Here is a 19,872-nt window from a genome sequence, read left to right as displayed (position 1 = left end):
TAATTTGTTATCCGTTTTAATGATCCGATTAAACTGTTCATCTGTATAATAGCAACAACTGTCATTGATATTTGAGAAGAAATTATTGTCCGGGTCTATATCGTGCTCCAAGTCCAGTACATTGTGGTCTGTGTATTTAAATGTTCTCAGTTCTACTTTTCCATGATCAGCAATCCTTTGAGTTATATCCTTCTTGTCTCCAGATGTAGATGAATAGGTAGTAGATGAATAGGTTCCTCTGGTCTGTGTCATGGTGTTGTGATGTGTTTGTGTCCTCATACCTTATTGGTCTTATTTGTCCAGATCCTCACTTTAAGAAACACTATTGTTCATATTTGTCCAGCTCCTCGATGTTCCTTATTGCCATGACTTTTGCTTGTTCTGGTGATCCGTTCAGTTTGATGAATATTTTACAGTTTGAAGTCCATGTGTGCTGGATTTTTCCCTGTTTCTTCAAGAAGCGTGCTTTCCTGGCGATGTCGGCATTCCGTTTGGTGAGATGTTCATTGATGAATACGTTTGTCCCTTTCAGTTTTCTTCCTTGTTTTAACAGTGCTGTTTTGTGTTTTCTGTTGATGAATCTCATGATGACGGTTCGTTTATCACCGTCATTTCTCCGGGGCAGAGGGTGGCACGCTTCAATGTTATTTAAATCCATTTCTATACCTTTAGATAGGAGGAAATCAGCAACCTGTTTTTCCACAGAGCTGACCTCCTGTTCACTGGGCTCCCCTCCGCTCTCATCTGTTACCGCCCGTGCGTAGGACCGTGGTTTGATGTGAAGACCTGTGATGATGACGTCGTTAATTCTGGTGTACTGCTCCAATTCAGCCACTCTATTTTCCAGCTGCACCAGATGCCGGTCTTTCTCGGCATTCTGGAGCCGTAATGCCTTCACCTCCTCCACCAGATCCATGATTGATTTCTGTTGCTGCTTCACAACAGAAATCTCCTCTGATAAAAAGTCCAGAGATTTTTTAATATCGTCACCTTCCTCCGCTGTCAGAACCTTCTTAGGCCCCATGGTCGGCTTATGAGCAGCTTGTCGATCGCCGATGTTAACAGCCTGCGTTGTTTGTCACCGGGATGGATCTGCACTGCGCTGGTGCCGCGCGGCCTCGGTGTTTCCGCGCTGATGGATCCGCGGTGGCTGCACGAGGCCTCGGGGAAGCGGCACTCGTGACGCAGCGCGCGGCCTCAGTGAATTCACCACGTTGGGCCTCGGACGTTGTTGCTGTCCAGTCGCTGGGCTAAGTTGCCGGTTGAGGTGGTATTCCCACTGTCCGGGTTGGCAAACACCGGCGTGGCAGATGGCAACTACAAACCCCACCTCTGAAAACTCAGGTACAAACTTTTTGCAGCTCGCTCTGACGACACGTAGCTCTGACTGACTGTGACTGACCGTACAACAAAACAAATGAGGAACGAAGCTCTCCATCTCTTTCTGTGGCCACAGATTTTTTAAATGTCAGTGTGAGCTGTAATAGCAGAAAAAAGTGTCTCAATTGTAGTTTTTCAAAATGTGGCTTTTTTAAATTGCGAGTGTTAAAAACTTTCAGATGACCTTCTCAAATTGTGAGTGTAAAAAACTTTCAAATGGCTTTCTCAAATTGCAAGCGTAGAAGCATTTTTGCAAATATTTTCAAAATACATATTTTCCATTTAGTGTATTTTCAATTGGCTTCTTTAGTTTGAGCAATTTGCAGGGTATTGGAAACCCGTCTACTGTTGCACGCATAAGACGCATAGAGCAATTGGCTTTGGGGCATGTTCAATTCATTTTGACAAACTGTTCTCCAGATTGTACAACTACGAGCGTAGGTTGTTTATTCATACTCACAAATATGACCCATAGGAGCATTTCCAAAATTTGTGTTCACTCATGACGGTAGGATCGCTTCCCTAAAATTACCACAGCAAGTGCAGAAATAGTGAGGTTGTGGCCTGAAAAAATTCCATCAGTAACTCCATAAAAACAACCACATATTCAGTTCTGAAATTTCAAAATCTGATAGATATAGGTGAGGACAAATGAAACTCCTATTTTGGTCCATGATGTGTTTCGTTTGAAAAGGATAACTGTGTCGGTTGTACACTGGAAATGACACTTGCATTGTTCTGTGCAGTGCTTTGTTCTGGGTGGAAGATAGGATGACAAAGTTATTCCTTGAACTAAGGACAATCTCCCAACAAAATTCCACATCAATCCATTTACTCCTTTTTCACAAGGATGAACAAAGAGATTGGACTAATAATCAGACATTTTAAGGACTAAAAATACAGCGAAAGTTGCACAGAGTGATTTGAAGCTGTGAATCATCAAGCAATAAATTGGTTTTGCAACATTGCATTACCTTGGACTTTTTATGTTGATCGGAGTCAAATATCATTTTCGACTCATTAACACGTCTTTTCAAAAGGGTGAATGCTTTTTATATAAATTAGGTCATTAAATGCCATATCAAAAGGGTCTGTTTGGATGCTTACACAGGAAACATTACCATTTTGATTTAAAAATACTTCAACTTAATATAGGTGTGTTGTTTATTAAGTGCCATTTTTCCCCTACCCTTCTTCTTTGCTGAAGATTTTAGCCTGCCTTTGACTGTTTCACTATTTCCACATACTAGATATCACATAAGTGCCTTTTTTGTGCACTTTCCTGGCAATGGTGCACTTCAGATTGGGCGCCACTTTGAACCCACTCTGAAGATTTTGCTTGGTTGTCTATCCTGCTATTTAATATTAATATTTATTAAATATTACTTCTGACTCTTGCAGTAAGGTAAATAAGAAAGAGGTATTGAGTTCCTCTTTGATGTGTGCATTCTTCCATTAATATATGTAGCAGTTTTTCTACATGGCCAGACTGGAGCAGACTTTCCTCTCATGCTGAGATCTACATCTTATATTAATGTGTGATTTTATTTCACTGTTATTTCAGGTATGGTAAACTACAGTGAGGTGTCTGGCTACCCTCTCGTTCAGCATTGGAGTCTTCGCTCCGTGCAGTACCATGTCAAACTCAATCAGTGGGTCCTCTCTCAAGGTAAATCACTCTGTGCCTCTGCTAGTTAATTATATATCATTTGTTATTACTGATTGATTATTTATGTTTGAGGAGACTGTGCTCTGGTCCCAGGCATAAAAGCTCTCCAGTGCACTCTCTCTAAGGAGAAAAACAGCACTGTTGTCAATCAATTATTTATCACATTGTGATTAATATGACACATCAAGGTTAACAGCCCATCACAGCCTGAGTGCTTTATTTAATTACCTCCCCCAAGAAGGATGTGTTTTTGCCTTTGTTAGTTTTTTGTATGACTGCTGACAGAATAAGTCAAATTCAGAAATGGGCTTTGTGTGTTTATTCCATTTTTGTAGGGATAGCTTTTCCATATTTGATAAAATCTTTTCTTTCTTTTTTTGCATTCATTTTAACATTGAGAGATAAGATGTGTTGAACTTTGGCAGAAGGATTGCTAGGCTGATCAGTTATGATATCAACAGGCAAAATGTCAGATTTTAATCTGATTGTGCTACCATGCCCATTTTATTCCCAAAGCACCAAATAGTAGCAGTATGTGGTGTATTCAGGATAACAGCAATATGTTGTTTTTGTTGGGTTTTTTTTGTTCTTCTTGTTTTTAGGTGAGGGGTGCATGCAAAAGGAATTTGGATGGGAGACCATTGCCACTGGGCTTTTACATAATAGGAAAAACTCTGAAAGTATGAATTGTATTTATGTATTTGTATTGTTTTTAACTTATTTTTGCAGCATTTGTGTAAAGTATATTAGTATAAAGAGATCTGAAAAAAATCTGTGTTATATCAGCAGGATAAAATGGGCTAATTAGCATATGACAGAATGGTGGTGCAAACCATCTGTCTGGTACGTAGTTACATTTTTGTGACACAGTCAACATTTCGTCAGTGCCAACCTTGTCATCCAAAATTTTGTGGTAGCATGAGAAAATATCTTCATGATACCGTCACAAAATGTGTTACATTTTCATGACAGTATCACAAACTAATATATTAAATCACTTTTCATGACATCACCATGTTTTTGCCGTGTGATCTGGTTGTGTGCTTGCTTGTCAAAGAGAATACCCTGGTTCATGGCTGCCCATGATTGCTTTTCATCTCCTAGTGGTGTGTGGTACTGGTCCTATTGCTGTGCCTGTCCTCTCCAGCAGAGAGGACATGTAGTTGTGACACAGCTTTGATCTTTGTGGCGCTGATGACCCTCCTCACAAACATTCATGCTATCACACATCTGAATATATTTACCACTAGGGATGCACCGACCCACACTTTTTCACTTCCTATCCGATCCCGATACCTGAATTTGAATATCTGCCGATACCAAAACTATTCCGATACCAGAGCTCTGTTTGCTTTAATATTATTATTATTATCATTATTGTTGATTTTATAAGGATATTTGTATCCCCAGTTATACAGCCCTATGATGAAGTGTTTAAAGGAGGATTTTCTTAAAAAGAAGACCTGAAATTTCATCTACAATTTGCCAGGAGATTTGATGTTTTGGTGAAAGAATTAAGTGCTTTTATTTATTGACTTTTATTGAGTTAAAAGAGAAAAGACAGCATTCTCTCTCTGTGTCTGTCTCTCTCTCAGTCTCTCGCTCTCCTTCTCAATTTCAGTGCAGCTCTATTGACATGGGAAATATATGTTTACATTGTCAAAGCAAGTGTTACAGTAAAAATGAAAATTAAGTTCTCGGTCGCTCTCTCTTTGTCTCGCCCGTAATTCAGTTTCAGTTGAAACATACGTTTACATTGTCAAAGCAAGTGTTGCAGCAAAAAAGTCCTCTCTCTATCTCGTGCTCGCTCTCTCCCTCCCTTCCTCTCTCTCCCTCCCTCCCTCCCTCCCTCTGTCTGTCTCTCTCTCGCTCGCTCCCTCTCTTGCCATTTTCTTGCAAAGAGCAAACTTTGAACTTATTGGAAACACAAAGCCTTTTAACTGTAAAATAAACTGTAAATTTCTAAATGTATCATCAGTGAGGCTCACGCGAGGAATGCTGGATTAATACTGAAGGATTTTCATGTAGTTTTTTTTTTCCCCATTCAGCGGGCAGAAACAAACTCTGCTCAGCTCCGCTCTTGTGCTCTGCTCCATGCTGCTGTTTCACAGCCTCGGGACGTTGAAGCGACTGTTTTTTCAGTAACAATTCCGTTCATTTTTCAGAAAATCTGTGCTCGGCACACAGCCAATTTGAAAGCAAGAGCCGGACGGAAATTTGCCGCTACCCATGGCTTAAAACCCCTGACTGTGGAACAAACAGTTTGGCTTCAGCTCAGAAACCTCCCCCTCCCCACTCGCGTCCTCATGTTTAGCAGTTAACAGAGCAGAGAGCATGCAGCATTTGAGAAGTTTCAAAGACGTGGCTTCTCTCTGATATCGGAAAATGCCACAGTTTCTATCGGTATTTTCCAATACTTGAATTACGTTGGAATCAGAAGCCGATACCGATTCTGGATTGGATTGGTCCCATCCTTATTTACATCACTAAGAGGCTTGTCATTGTACATGAACAGAATTTGCCCTCTGTGTTTAACCCTTCTGAATTACAGTAAGACATAATCCAACCACTAGGAGCAGTGGCAGCCACAGGTTGGCACCCAGAAAACAATTCTAGGTGTAGAGACACTGCCTTGGTGAGAGGCAGAGTCTCCAATGAGCACTTTTTTGATAATTGTAGGAAACTGATGTCTTTAGGAAACCTACACAGACAAGGTGAGAACATGCAAACTCCACACAGAAAGGAACTGGGCATGGGTGGAATCAAACCCTAGACCTTTTTGTTGTGAGATAAGAGTGATCACCACTAATCCACCTTGCTGCTGTAATTCATGTGAAACTGTACATATTTCTGTGGTTACTGCTATAATCATGATCACATCCTTTGTTGTTAATTTTATGTTTATCGTCTTTATTAGCGTTGTTGTTGTTGTTCTTGTAGATACCTTTTTTTGTAATTTGTCACTGTCATTGCTACTGTTTATTGAAAGGTTCTTTTGTGTGTCACTCCCTTAATTCATGAGGAAAGAGGTCATCAAATTAATGCTGGAACTTTAAAAATTTCATAGATTTTTTTTTTTTTTTTTTTGGCATGAGCCAGCTGTGATTCATTCTACAGTGATATATACAGAGAAGGGGTTTTAAAAAATGAGGAAAATGCAAGGCCAAATTATGCACATTCACATATTTTCCTTCTTACCTTGAGCTGTTGAGCTGAACTGACCAGTTGGAAGTTGTGTCCAGAAGGAGGCAGATTAGTACTGGATCCACAAAAGAATTCCTTTGTCGTCTTGTTTTTAATTATCTCACACCAACCTTATGGTGTAATTTTGCGCACACATACAAGGCAGTTATACTGCCCCGACAAGTTGACATGCATATTGCAACTTGGGGGTGTGTTAGGTTAATTTTTTTCTAAAACATGAATGAAGAATGTTTGCAGTAAATACAGGACACATGTGACACATAGTTCTTGGTTATGTACAGTTGTGGTTGGAAATTTACATACACTCATCATGGGCATGAACGTAATTTGGGGCTTTTAATTATGTCTTTGAACTGTTCTTTTGTAAGGGTGGTATGATTGTACAGCATACATCCTTAAGGCTTCTTCCCACATAGTGCGAATATGTACAACTCCAGGGTGACACCCGTCGGAGTAGCTGGTATGAGCGCACCACAAAACATCGTGCCGACAGGCAGGAGTACACGATGCTGGTGTGACTGGTCATGTACGTGGGAACACAGTGCCACCAGCTGCACAATGTGGTTAAACATCATGCAGCTGGTGTGAAGAAAAAAGTAAATAACAAATAAAAAAATACATGCTGCAATGGTTCCGTGCACGTGGAAACACAGCAGGTTTTCCCCCAGCAGCTGCGCAATGTGTAACCACATCGTGCAGCAATGTGTAACCACATCGTGCAGCAATGTGTAACCACATCGTGCAGCAATGTGTAACCACATCGTGCAGCTGAAGATGCACACTCACTTTTGCACAGGCTGCCCCCAGGTTGAAACAGACCAGCAGATGGGAATGTCTGCGTGCCGCATGTTGATCATGTATTGATTGACCGGGTCAGATGCGCACACGCACCACAGTTATGCGTTTGTCAAGGGACAGTGATTGACATGTTGTCACATCATGGGTTGAATGGCATTCGGAACCACGCAGGGAGGGGCCTGACCACCGCCCATGGCCGATTGCAGTCCTGCAGCGTGCGCCACTCCACATCGCAACTGACCGCCACATCAGCGAAACACAAAGCTGGGGAACACATATTTTCACGTGTGCTCCAATCACCCATATGCAAGGCGTGGTGCTGCACGTGTCTGCAAACTATGATGACATGGGGAAACATAAAAAGAAACTTCATCACCCGAACCACATCTCAGAATGCATGCCGATGAGCTGCAGTCATAGCTGCACTGACCACAGTGTCATCGCTACGCACAGCTGGGTAATGCATATTGTGCCATGCAGCATATCCCCTAACAAGATGACACCGTGAGGCGAGTGCGTCGGCGGTCTCTCCTCCCATGGTAATAATTAAAAACACATATCACTGTTGCAATGCAGTTAGCAGCACTTCTGTGTGCGCTGGACAGAGGGACACACAGAGCCAGCTGATGTGATCATGATACAAGCATATCAGGTCATTTATGTAAAAAATAAAAGGAAGAAAAAGTCATCCATGTCAGTTCATTACTTCCTTGTGTACATCCAGGAGGAGGATAATTCTTGTATTGTCTGCTCTTTATAACAGAAATATTTAAAAGTGTGGTTGTGGGTTTTTTGTGTGTGTGTTTGTGTGTGTGTGTGTGTTTTTTTTTTTTTCAAGTGAAGACAGATTCATGGCCAGTAACATGATTGTCTTACATCTAAACAGTACATTCACTGTTCTTATGAAATTCTGTGCACATTATTTTGTGCTTTACACATTTCCGTTGATTTCTGCACAGCATAAATAATATGTCCAGCATGTAATTGCTGCTGCTGCTGTCTGAGTGCAATGTTCATCATCGCACTGGTTTCAGAGTGATCAGATGATACACTGGTTTCATCGCACTGGAAACCATCACCTCAGGGTTGTTCACACCTCTCTGACAGCAGGTGGAATTTTTCACCGTTTGCCAAATTGTTTTTTTAAGCTCTTTTTCAGTTAGTTCCTGCTTCTTTTGCCCATCTTCATGTTATGTGTGAAGGAGCCCTCAGTGTCAAAAATTACTAAGAAATTCATCCTCCTACTGAGCGTATGCAAACATCCGACAACTATATATTGGAACCTTTGTATTTTTGTTATTTCTACTTCATGCCTTTGAAATGAGAACATCTGCGCAAAATTTCTCATGATTTAGTACTAAATTAAGTTAAAAGCTATTGAGCTGCATGTTGTGAGCTGTGGATTGGAATGAAAATAAATAACTCAGAAATGTACTGTATGCATGAAAATGAGCAGTGATAAATCTGTTTTTGAAACCAGAAGATATAGAATGATGGTGGACATTCACCACAGGGTGTTCTGCTGGCAGATTTATAATGCAGTGTTTAAAGGTTCCAGTTGGATTCATTATATCAAATTAAGGTCTTATTGAAACAGTCATTTATGGGCTGATTGTAGGGCTGCTGCTTAGCTGGTATGCTTAAAAATCTTGAAGGGCTGTAAATGTGTTTGGGTCAAGTTCTCTATGACAGAAATTAGATAAAAGTGGACAAACTAAAAAGGCCAATCATCTAGTCCATCCAAGAAAGAGGACTTGTTGATGGAAAATGCAAACTCTGCTGTCATCAGAATTAAGACCTGGAGTGCATATGATAATACTGTAATGGGCGATAATGACTTTCAGCACAACGTGTTAGGAGCACACCTGCTCATGCAGACAAACCTGCTATTCTCCAAGCCTGGGGCCTCAAAATGGAATTATATTATTTTATTCGGTGATGCTCAGAGCAAATGCAAAGAAATGGTCATAACAATCAGTGAGTACACAACACTGAACATTCTTTACTTGTGGGGATGTTGAACTGTCTGTATCAGAAGGACATGTGTTGTCTTCACCTCTGAGTGTCTGTGGATGGGTGTCGCTGTGACTTCATCCTTCTCCAAGATCAGCAGAATTCAGATCTGAATTTCAGTTGGTTTTAGTTGGTGCTCACTCTTGGGATTGCCTTGGTTACTGTGTAACTATATTTGTACGTATTTTAGCAAGATTTTGATCAATCATCTTTAACACATCCATCATCCAGTCTGTCCTGTGCATCTCCATCTCTGTCTGGTTTCCCTCTGTCTCCAAATGTGACAGGGACAGACTTCAACAAACTGTCAGGTCTGCAGAAAAAAATCATTGGAGCCAGCCTGCCCTCCATCCAGGACTTATACTGGTCCAGGACCAGGAAGCAAGCTGGTAGCATCTCTGCAGACCCCTGCCACCCTGGACACACACTGTTGAAACTCCTCCCCTCCGGTCGATGTAACAGAGCTCTGTACAACAAAAAAATGAGGTGGGCTTCATAGATAATTGGCACAGCTTCTGGGGAAAACCTGGTCTTATTAGGAGAGACGGCATCCATCCCACTTTGGATGGAGCAGCTCTTATTTCTAGAAATCTGGCCAATTTTATTAAACCCTCCAAACTGTGACTACCCAGGGTTGGGACCAGGAAGCAGAGTTGTAGTCTTACACACCTCTCTGCAGCTTCTCTCCCCCTGCCATCCCCCCAATACCCCATCCCCGTAGAGACGGTGCCTGCTCCCAGACCACCAACAACCAGTAAAAATCTATTTAAGCATAAAAATTCAAAAAGAAAAAATAATATAGCACCTTCAACTGCACCACAGACTAAAACAGTTAAATATGGTTTATTAAACATTAGACATCTCTCTTCTAAGTCCCTGTTAGTAAATGATATAATAATTGATCAACATATTGATTTATTCTGCCTTATAGAAACCTGGTTACAGCAGGATGAATATGTTAGTTTAAATGAGTCAACACCCCCGAGTCACACTAACTGTCAGAATGCTCGTAGCACGGGCCGAGGGGGAGGATTAGCAGCAATCTTCCACTCCAGCTTATTAATTAATCAAAAACCCAGACAGAGCTTTAATTCACTTGAAAGCTTGACTCTTAGTCTTATCCTTCCAAATTGGAAGTCCCAAAAACCAGTTTTATTTGTTATCTATCGTCCACCTGGTCGTTACTGTGAGTTTCTCTGTGAATTTTCAGACCTTTTGTCTGACCTAGTGCTTAGCTCAGATAAGATAATTATAGTGGGTGATTTTAACATCCACATAGATGCTGAAAATGACAGCCTCAACACTGCATTTAATCTTTTATTAGACTCAATTGGCTTTGCTCAAAATGTAAATGAGTCCACCCACCACTTTAACCATACTTTAGATCTTGTTTTGACTTATGGTATGGAAATTGAAGATTTAACAGTATTCCCTGAAAACGCCCTTCTGTCTGATCATTTCTTAATAACATTTACATTTACTTTAATGGACTACCCAGCAGTGGGGAATAAGTTTCATTACAGTAGAAGTCTTTCGGAAAGCGCTGTAACTAGGTTTAAGGATATGATTCCTTCTTTGTTATGTTCTCCAATGCCATATACCAACACAGTGCAGAGTAGCTACCTAAGCTCTGTGAGTGAGATAGATTATCTCGTCAATAGCTTTACATCCTCATTGAGCACAACTTTGGATGCTGTAGCTCCTCTGAAAAAGAGAGCCTTAAATCAGAAGTGCCTGACTCCGTGGTATAACTCACAAACTCGCAGCTTAAAGCAGATAACCTGTAAGTTGGAGAGGAAATGGCGTCTCACTAATTTAGAAGATCTTCACTTAGCCTGGAAAAAGAGTCTGTTGCTCTATAAAAAAAAGCCCTCCGTAAAGCTAGGACATCTTACTACTCATCTCTAATTGAAGAAAATAAGAACAACCCCAGGTTTCTTTTCAGCACTGTAGTCAGGCTAACAAAGAGTCAGAGCTCTATTGAGCTGAGTATTCCTTTAACTTTAACTAGTAATGACTTCATGACTTTCTTTGCTAATAAAATTTTAACTATTAGAGAAAAAATTACTCATAACCATCCCAAACACATATCGTTATCTTTGGCTGCTTTCAGTAATGCTGGTATTTGGTTAGACTCTTTCTTTCCGATTGTTCTGAGTTATTTTCATTTGTCACTTCCTCCAACCCATCAACATGTCTATTAGACCCCATTCCTACCAGGCTGCTCAAGGAAGCCCTACCATTAATTAATGCTTTGATCTTAAATATGCTCAATCTATCTTTATTAGTTGGCTATGTACCACAGGCTTTTAAGGTGGCAGTAAATAAACCATTACTTAAAAAGCCATCACTTGACCCAGCTATCTTAGCTAATTATAGGCCAATCTCCAACCTTCCTTTTCTCTCAAAAATTCTTGAAAGGATAGTTGTAAAACAGCTAACTGATCATCTGCAGAGGAATGGTCTATTTGAAGAGTTTCAGTCAGGTTTCAGAATTCATCATAGTACAGAAACAGCATTAGTGAAGGTTACAAATGATCTTCTTATGGCCTCAGACAGTGGACTCATCTCTCTGCTTGTCCTGTTAGACCTCAGTGCTGCTTTTGATACCGTTGACCATAAAATTTTATTACAGAGATAAGAGCATACCATAGGTATTAAAGGCACTGCGCTGCAGTGGTTTGAATCATATTTATCTAATAGATTACAATTTGTTCATGTAAATGGAGAATCTTCTTCACAGACTTAATTATGGTGTTCCACAAGGTTCTGTGCTAGGACCAATTTTATTCACTTTATACATGCTTCCCTTAGGCAGTATTATTAGAAAGCATTGCTTACATTTTCATTGTTACGCAGATGATACCCAGCTTTATCTATCCATGAAGCCAGAGGACACACACCAATTAGTTAAACTGCAGGAATGTCTTACAGACATAAAGACATGGATGACCTCTAATTTCCTGCTTTTAAATTTAGATAAAACTGAAGTTATTGTACTTGGCCCCACAAATCTTAGAAACAAGGTTTCTAACCAGATCCTTACTCTGGATGGCATTACCCTGACCTCTAGTAATACTGTGAGAAATCTTGGAGTCATTTTTGATCAGGATATGTCCTTCAATGCGCATATTAAGCAAATATGTAGGACTGCTTTTTTACATTTGCGCAATATCTCTAAAATTAGAAAGGTCTTATCTCAGAGTGATGCTGAAAAACTAATTCATGCATTTATTTCCTCTAGGCTGGACTATTGTAATTCATTATTATGAGGTTGTCCTAAAAGTTCCCTGAAAAGCCTTCAGTTAATTCAAAATGCTGCAGCTAGAGTACTGTCAGGGACTAGAAGGAGAGAGCATATCTCACCCATATTGGCCTCTCTTCATTGGCTTCCTGTTAATTCTAGAATAGAATTTAAAATTCTTCTTCTTACTTATAAGGTTTTGAATAATCAGGTCCCATCTTATCTTAGGGACCTCTTAGTACCATATCACCCCAATAGAGCACTTCGCTCTCAGACTGCAGGCTTACTTGTAGTTCCTAGGGTTTTTAAGAGTAGAATGGGAGGCAGAGCCTTCAGCTTTCAGGCTCCTCTCCTGTGGAACCAGCTCCCAATTCGGATCAGGGAGACAGACACCCTGTCTACTTTTAAGATTAGGCTTAAAACTTTCCTTTTTGCTAAAGCTTATAGTTAGGGCTGGATCAGGTGACCCTGAACCATCCCTTAGTTATGCTGCTATAGACTTAGACTGCTGGGGGGTTCCCATGATGCACTGAGTGTTTCTTTCTCTTTTTGCTCTGTATGCACCACTCTGCATTTAATCATTAGTGATTGATCTCTGCTGTCTTCCACAGCATGTCTTTTTCCTGATTCTCTCCCCTCAGCCCCAACCAATCCCAGCAGAAGACTGCCCCTCCCTGAGCCTGGTTCTGCTGGAGGTTTCTTCTTGTTAAAAGGGAGTTTTTCCTTCCCACTGTCACCAAGTGCTTGCTCACAGGGGGTCGTTTTGACCGTTGGGGTTTTTCTGTAATTATTGTATGGCTTTTGCCTTGCAATATAAAGCGCCTTGGGGCAACTTTGTTGTGATTTGGCGCTATATAAATACAATTGATTTGATTTCATTTGTACATCAAAACAACAAGACACACCAACAGTTTCTTTCCACAGGCCATCACACTGATGAACAACTTAACCTGGCAAAAAACTCCCAAATTCATATAACTCATGTACAACTTCAATGTGTTTGTCTGTTTCACACATTTTTTTTTCCTTATTACACATTTATTATTCCTTATTACATATTACACATGAGCCTGGCTGCACAGCATGATAGCGTCATGGGGAGGACATGGGTCAGACACAAGAAGTAAATTTGGAAAAACAAAAACTACTTAGGGCAACAGAGTGATGAAAAGAATTCAGTAACCTGATTGTTGAACCAAAAACAAGGTGAACTAGAGTAAAAATGAGACTCGTAGCCTGGGGGAACAATAAAAAAAAAAAAAAACAAAAAACAAAAAAAAACATATGAGCCAAAGAAGCAACTGGAAAGGATCCAGAAAGTTGGATGACACAGAAAATAAAAGTCAAATCATACCAAAACACAAAATGCAGAAAAACCAAAAACATAACCCGTTCCGGAGGCAACCACAAACTATGAAACCCAAAAAACTGAGGGAAGCAAATTAGAGAAAAAACAAAAGGAGCTAACTTGCCAGAAGAAGGAGCATACAAAAGGAATAAACCAACTAAATGAAACATAATTTGAACCAGAGAACACACATGAGCTTGTAAAAATTCACGAGGGGCTAAGCAGTTTTACAAAAGAATGCAAACAGTGAGCAACCCAACAAAATAAACTTAGGAAGCACTTAAAAACAGAAAAACCAAAAATGGACTTACATGTAGGAACAACAAAATGAAGATGTGGGGAACCTACTTGCTTAAGCCCAGAACACAGAAAATGGGGAGGCCAGAGAAGTGACAAACATCAAGTACCATTGAAAAGAAATAAACCAGTGAAAACCCTATGTGGGGTGAGAAGCTATTCAAAAACAGATGCATGACCCGAAAACACCCATAAAAGAAAGGCAAGGGGAACTCCAAGACAGATATACGAGGTCTGTCAATAAAGTATAGGTCCTTTTTATTTTTTTCAAAAACTATATGGATTTCATTCATATGTTTTTACGTCAGACATGCTTGAACCCTCGTGCGCATGCTTGAGTTTTTCCACGCCTGTCGGTGACGTCATTCGCCTGTGAGCACTCCTTGTGGGAGGAGTCATCCAGCCCCTCGTCGGAATTCCTTTGTCTGAGAAGTTGCTGAGAGACTGGCGCTTTGTTTGATCAAAATTTTTTCTAAACCTGTGAGGCACATCGAAGTGGACACAGTTCGAAAAATTAAGCTGGTTTTCGGTGAAAATTTTAACGGCTGATGAGAGATTTTGAGGTGATACTGTCGCTTTAAGGACTTTCCACGGAGCGGGACGTCGCGCAGCGCTCCCAGGCGCCGTCGTCAGCCTGTTTCAAGCTGAAAACTTCCACATTTCAGGCTGTATTGATCCAGGACGTCGTGAGAGAACAGAGAAGTTTCAGAAGAAGTCGGTTTCAGCATTTTATCCGGATATTCCACTGTTAAAGGAGATTTTTTTAATGAAAGACGTGCGGACGGATTGCAGCGTCGGCTCACGGTTCTTTTTCGAAACTCATGCATGCGCACGAGGGTTCAAGCATGTCTGACGTAAAAACATATGAATGAAATCCATATAGTTTTTGAAAAAAATAAAAAGGACCTATACTTTATTGACAGCCCTCGTATTAATATTGGGCCTGAGAACGAAAGTAACCAAATCACAATACAGAAAGGTACCTGCTCCATCTTCATATACGAGACATGAGGAGGCCAGAAAAATAAACTATCAGAAATACAATAAAAAAAGAAATGATTGTTACTGACTTAATGTAAGAATTCTGAAGAAACAAAACTGGACATTGATATAAGTAACCAAACTGCTCACTCCACGGGAAATAACACAGCCAGAAAAATGACCACAAAAACAAAAACATACAGTTCTGCTGGACATGGATTCAAAGGTCCCTTTTGGGGTGGGTTCTGATGATTGGATGAGAAGAGCAACTTCAGATGACATGGTCTCTGTTGAACTCCACTGAGAGCTACATGGTGTGTCCGGTGGCATGTGAACAGCTGGCCCCCTTGACGACAGAGGAACGGTGCAAGTCATGGCTTCCTCTGCTGTCTTTGCTGAAGATTGTGAAGATGCGCATGCTGTGACTGCTTTGGTCGGCACCGCCAATGACAGAGATTGTCGATGCGCCAGTATGGCTTCGGTCTGTGTGGCTGATGATGGTGGAGGCGGGTGCCCCGGGACTACTGCAGAGGAACCTGATGGTTCAGACTGCTCTGCTGGCAATCCTGGAAGGATGGGTGGCTCCGCATGAACATGAGATATGCACGTTGTGGGAGTGGAAGTCATGTGCTGTCAAGCGCTGTGGTAACTCGACTTTCCTGATGGCCCTGCAGATCCCTTGAGAGGCGTAACCTTCGCAGGGGAGTCAGGCATCATAACAACTTCATCTTCCGTAGATGATGTGATCGTAGATGCTGTGGGTGGTTGCTGACATGCACAAAACTTTTATGGAGCTGGTACAAGAACCGGCACGGGGTGTGGCCAGTGCAGGGCGTGGCTGCAAAGTCGGCCCTCCAGGCGGATTCTGCTTGACAGGCTTCCGCACTGATGTATGCCGTGGAATGGGTGCTGGAGACCGTGTGTGAACAACTGAGAGGGCATGGCTGCTGCCGGTGACAGAGTTATTGTTCTTGGCATGACAAGGCAGGACTCATAAATATCAGTTTCAACTAGGTAGTCCATTGGGTCCTCGATACATAGTAGGATCAAACCTTGCTGGCAAGGCAGTAACCATATCAGGCTGAACTTGCAGAATCTGATCCAGTGCAGAAAAATCTCACTGCCTGCTCTGTCTACCTGGACTGCTCCCAACTCAAAAAATAAGCCCTGAGTCCTAAAGAGAAATGCTGCCATGTCCTGAAGTGCTGACTTCTCCATCTTGGTTGATAAATCCTTATCCAGATCGATCCAGTCGTTGGCGTCATCAGAAGGCGGTTTATTAGACAGCAGGTGCAGCTCGGGCTGAATTACCCAGTTGGGAAGCCTCTCAGTAAAAAGATTGTCCAGGTTTTCCAGCTTGGGGAAGATGTTATACGAGGGCTGTCAATAAAGTAACGGTCCTTTTTAGTTTTTTTCAAAAACTATATGGATTTCATTCATATGTTTTCACGTCAGACATGCTTGAACCCTCGTGCGCATGCGTGAGTTTTTCCACGCCTGTCGGTGACGTCATTCGCCTGTGAGCACTCCTTGTGGGAGGAGTCGTCCAGCCCCTCGTCGGAATTCCTTTGTCTGAGAAGTTGCTGAGAGACTGGCGCGTTGTTTGATCAAAATTTTTTCTAAACCTGTGAGACACATCGAAGTGGACATGGTTCGAAAAATTAAGCTGGTTTTCAGTGAAAATTTTAACAGCTGATGAGAGATTTTGAGGTGATACTGTCGCTTTAAGGACTTTTCACGGTGCGAGACGTCGCGCAGCGCTCTCAGGCGGCGTCATCAGCCTGTTCAAGCTGAAAACCTCCACATTTCAGGCTCTATTGATCCAGGACGTCGTGAGAGAACAGAGAAGTTTCAGAAGAAGTCGGTTTCAGCATTTTATCCGGATATTCCACTGTTAAAGGAGATTTTTTTAATGAAAGACGTGCGGACGGGTCCGCGCGTCGGGACGCAGTCGGTGCGGTGCGGCGGCACAGGAAAAACACCTCTGTGTTGATAACCATTTGTAAAATCCAGGCGGCTTTTGATGGCTTTCAGTGGAGTGAGTATATGAGAAATTGTTTAACAGGCAGGACATGTTCCAACTTGTCCTTAAGGCTTTCAACAGAGGTGTTTTTCCTGTGGCGGAGCGTCGCGGCGGCTGCGTCCTGACGCGCGGACCCGTCCGCACGTCTTTCATTAAAAAAATCTTTAACAGTGGAATATCCGGATAAAATGCTGAAACCGACTTCTTCTGAAACTTCTCTGTTCTCTCACGACGTCCTGGATCAATAGAACCTGAAATGTGGAGGTTTTCAGCTTGAACAGGCTGATGACGCCGCCTGAGAGCGCTGCGCGACGTCTCGCACCGTGAAAAGTCCTTAAAGCGACAGAATCACCTCAAAATCTCTCATCAGCCGTTAAAATTTTCACTGAAAACCAGCTTAATTTTTCGAACCGTGTCCACTTCGATGTGTCTCACAGGTTTAGAAAAAATTTTGATCAAACAAAGCGCCAGTCTCTCAGCAACTTCTCAGACAAAGGAATTCCGATGAGGGGCTGGACGACTCCACCCACAAGGAGTGCTCACAGGCGAATGACGTCACCGACAGGCGTGGAAAAACTCACGCATGCGCACGAGGGTTCAAGCATGTCTGACGTAAAAACATATGAATGAAATCCATATAGTTTTTGAAAAAAATAAAAAGGACCATAACTTTATTGACAGCCCTCGTATAACCAAGTGTTTGCTTCCACTAACTTCCAAGCTTGAGCCAGGTAATCAAATGTCTCCCTTGGGGAGTAGGGATGGCAAAAACAAGTGAAGAAAAAGCTTATGTCAGAAAAAATCAGTCAAGTTCAAGCTCATGGCGGAATCTAGTCTGCTGCATTCTGGTTCTGGCCAGTTTGTTCTGTCATGGTTCGAGGTGGCGTGGCACAGAAAGTGGTAGGATGCATGTGCAGACTCACATACAAAAAAGTTAGAGTTAAGAAAAAGCTTTAGCTTTTAATCGGGCACAATATTTGTTACACAGTGTATCAGTCAGTGAGGCGGAGGTGCAGGCAGACATGGTGCTGAGGTGTGGTCCAAAAAGCAAGCAGAGTTCAGGTACACAGTGTGGAGGAGTTCAGAGGCAAGACAGAGTCGAGGTCAAAAACAAGCAAGGTCAAATACTGGTAGGCAAACAAGCGAGGACAAAACAAGGCTGTGAAAATGGCTGGGACAACGCCAAAAATGTGCGACGAACTGGCAGAGAGGTGGTGAACACAAAGGGCTTAAATAGGGCAGGAGGTGATTAGAAGAACAAGACACAGGTGTGGGAGAACAATCTGGAAGGGGCGTGTGGCAAACAGAAGTAATAAGACACACCCACACCATACCCTGAACACCACACAAGAGAGTAAAGTGAACAGGATCCAACTAAAACATGAACCAAAAGCCACCATGGTCTAAACAAAATACCAAAGATGAATAAAACCCAAGGCCTATAAATAATAAATAAAATAATAATAAATAATAAATAATAATAATAATAATAATAATAATAAAAGACCCAACACCAAGGAATGACTAATTAAACCAGGAAACAAAAGTAAGAACTAAAAAGAAAACAAAACTAGAACAGAACATATGGCAAAAGTGATAAAAAAATACAACTGATTACACAATGGACAACAATGGCTGGACAGAAACTAGAATGGAACTACACACCTGACTAAAGTACAAATTACAGAGACACATGACTAAGACATGATGAACAGAAAACAAAACCAGTGGCAATAATATAACAACAGAAAATCAAAGCCTGAGGATTGAAGCGGTGAGCACGGTCACAGACATGACACAGGTCAGGACCAGGGCAAATCCTGAAACACTGGGGTCCTCAAGACCAAGGCACCTGTGTGCTGGATCATGTCCAGCAGAACTCACCACATGGGCAAAATGTCACAGCACGGAGGGAATGTCCATTGTATGGGAACACCCAGGTCCAAAGCTGCAGTGGCTCAGGTGGCTGTGCACCTGGAACATTGTTTTCTTGAGCCAGGATGACCATCTTCTTAAAAAAATATACCTAAATTTGTGGTAATTAATTCAGATGTTTGATTTAATGTTAGCACATGTACCATTTTCTCCACATGCCTAATACTTTGAAGTGCTGGTGTGGTGTCATTGGTCTACTTTTTAGACTCCTTGTAATGCCAATGTGTGCCTATTTTTTTCTATATTTAATGCTGGTATTAAACAAATAAGAAAAGGAGGTGCATCCACTCGCTAACCTCTGCCAATCTGCATGAAAGGATTTGACTTACATGATTTATGTGAATTAGTTATTAATCCAAACGTGTCAGACTAATCATGGTATTTTGATCTTACTAATTTGGCTAGAAGTGAGCTTGGACCTCATCAGCACTGGAGAGGGTGTACTTTCTTTGGCTTCCCTTTTCTGTCCATATTTAAACATAAATTATGAAAATGATGTAAAGAAAATAGCTTTTTTTTTAACAAAGAAAGTACATTTTTTTAAATCATAGTCATAGTGCAAATTATTGAATGACACTGAACACTGTGGATTTTTGTCAAGAGCAGAAATATGAGCAGTAATATACACTCTCCATGTGAGCCTACATGCTCACATGGAGAGTGTATGCTATTCACGGAAAAAAATACAAAAACAAAAAAACAAAACAAAAGCAAGCATTTATCATCTCTGTGGAAAGCAGCAGCTTGGACAGAAAACTCAACCAAACTCTGCCCGTCATGAAGGCAGAGTCACAACAGCATGCTGTTTGCACAATTAGAACTCAGTCAGTGTGCTCACACACACCACACTTTTATTTCCATGGACAATGATTAATTTCTACTTCATAATTATTTGAATTTACAAAACAATAGCAGTATGTATGAGATCTTTATAGAACAATAAAAGGCCATATGAAGACACTGTAGTGGACTAGGATGGA

General features: G+C 41.4%; 1 protein-coding gene across 1 annotated transcript in view; it reads left to right on the top strand.

Moving 5' to 3' along the window:
• Positions 1-19,872, top strand: part of astn1 (astrotactin 1) — a 1,400,536-nt gene that overhangs the window by 912,475 nt on the left and 468,189 nt on the right. Inside the window, exon 16 of the mRNA XM_034183391.1 lies at positions 2,945-3,049. Coding sequence (XP_034039282.1) covers positions 2,945-3,049 — 105 coding nt within the window. The remainder of the gene's footprint in view (positions 1-2,944; positions 3,050-19,872) is intronic.

This window comes from Thalassophryne amazonica, chromosome 12 (assembly GCF_902500255.1).
Source record: "Thalassophryne amazonica chromosome 12, fThaAma1.1, whole genome shotgun sequence".
Taxonomy (NCBI): domain Eukaryota; kingdom Metazoa; phylum Chordata; class Actinopteri; order Batrachoidiformes; family Batrachoididae; genus Thalassophryne; species Thalassophryne amazonica.
The sequence above is the reverse complement of the archived record's forward strand: the minus strand, read 5'-3'. Positions and strand labels throughout refer to the sequence as shown.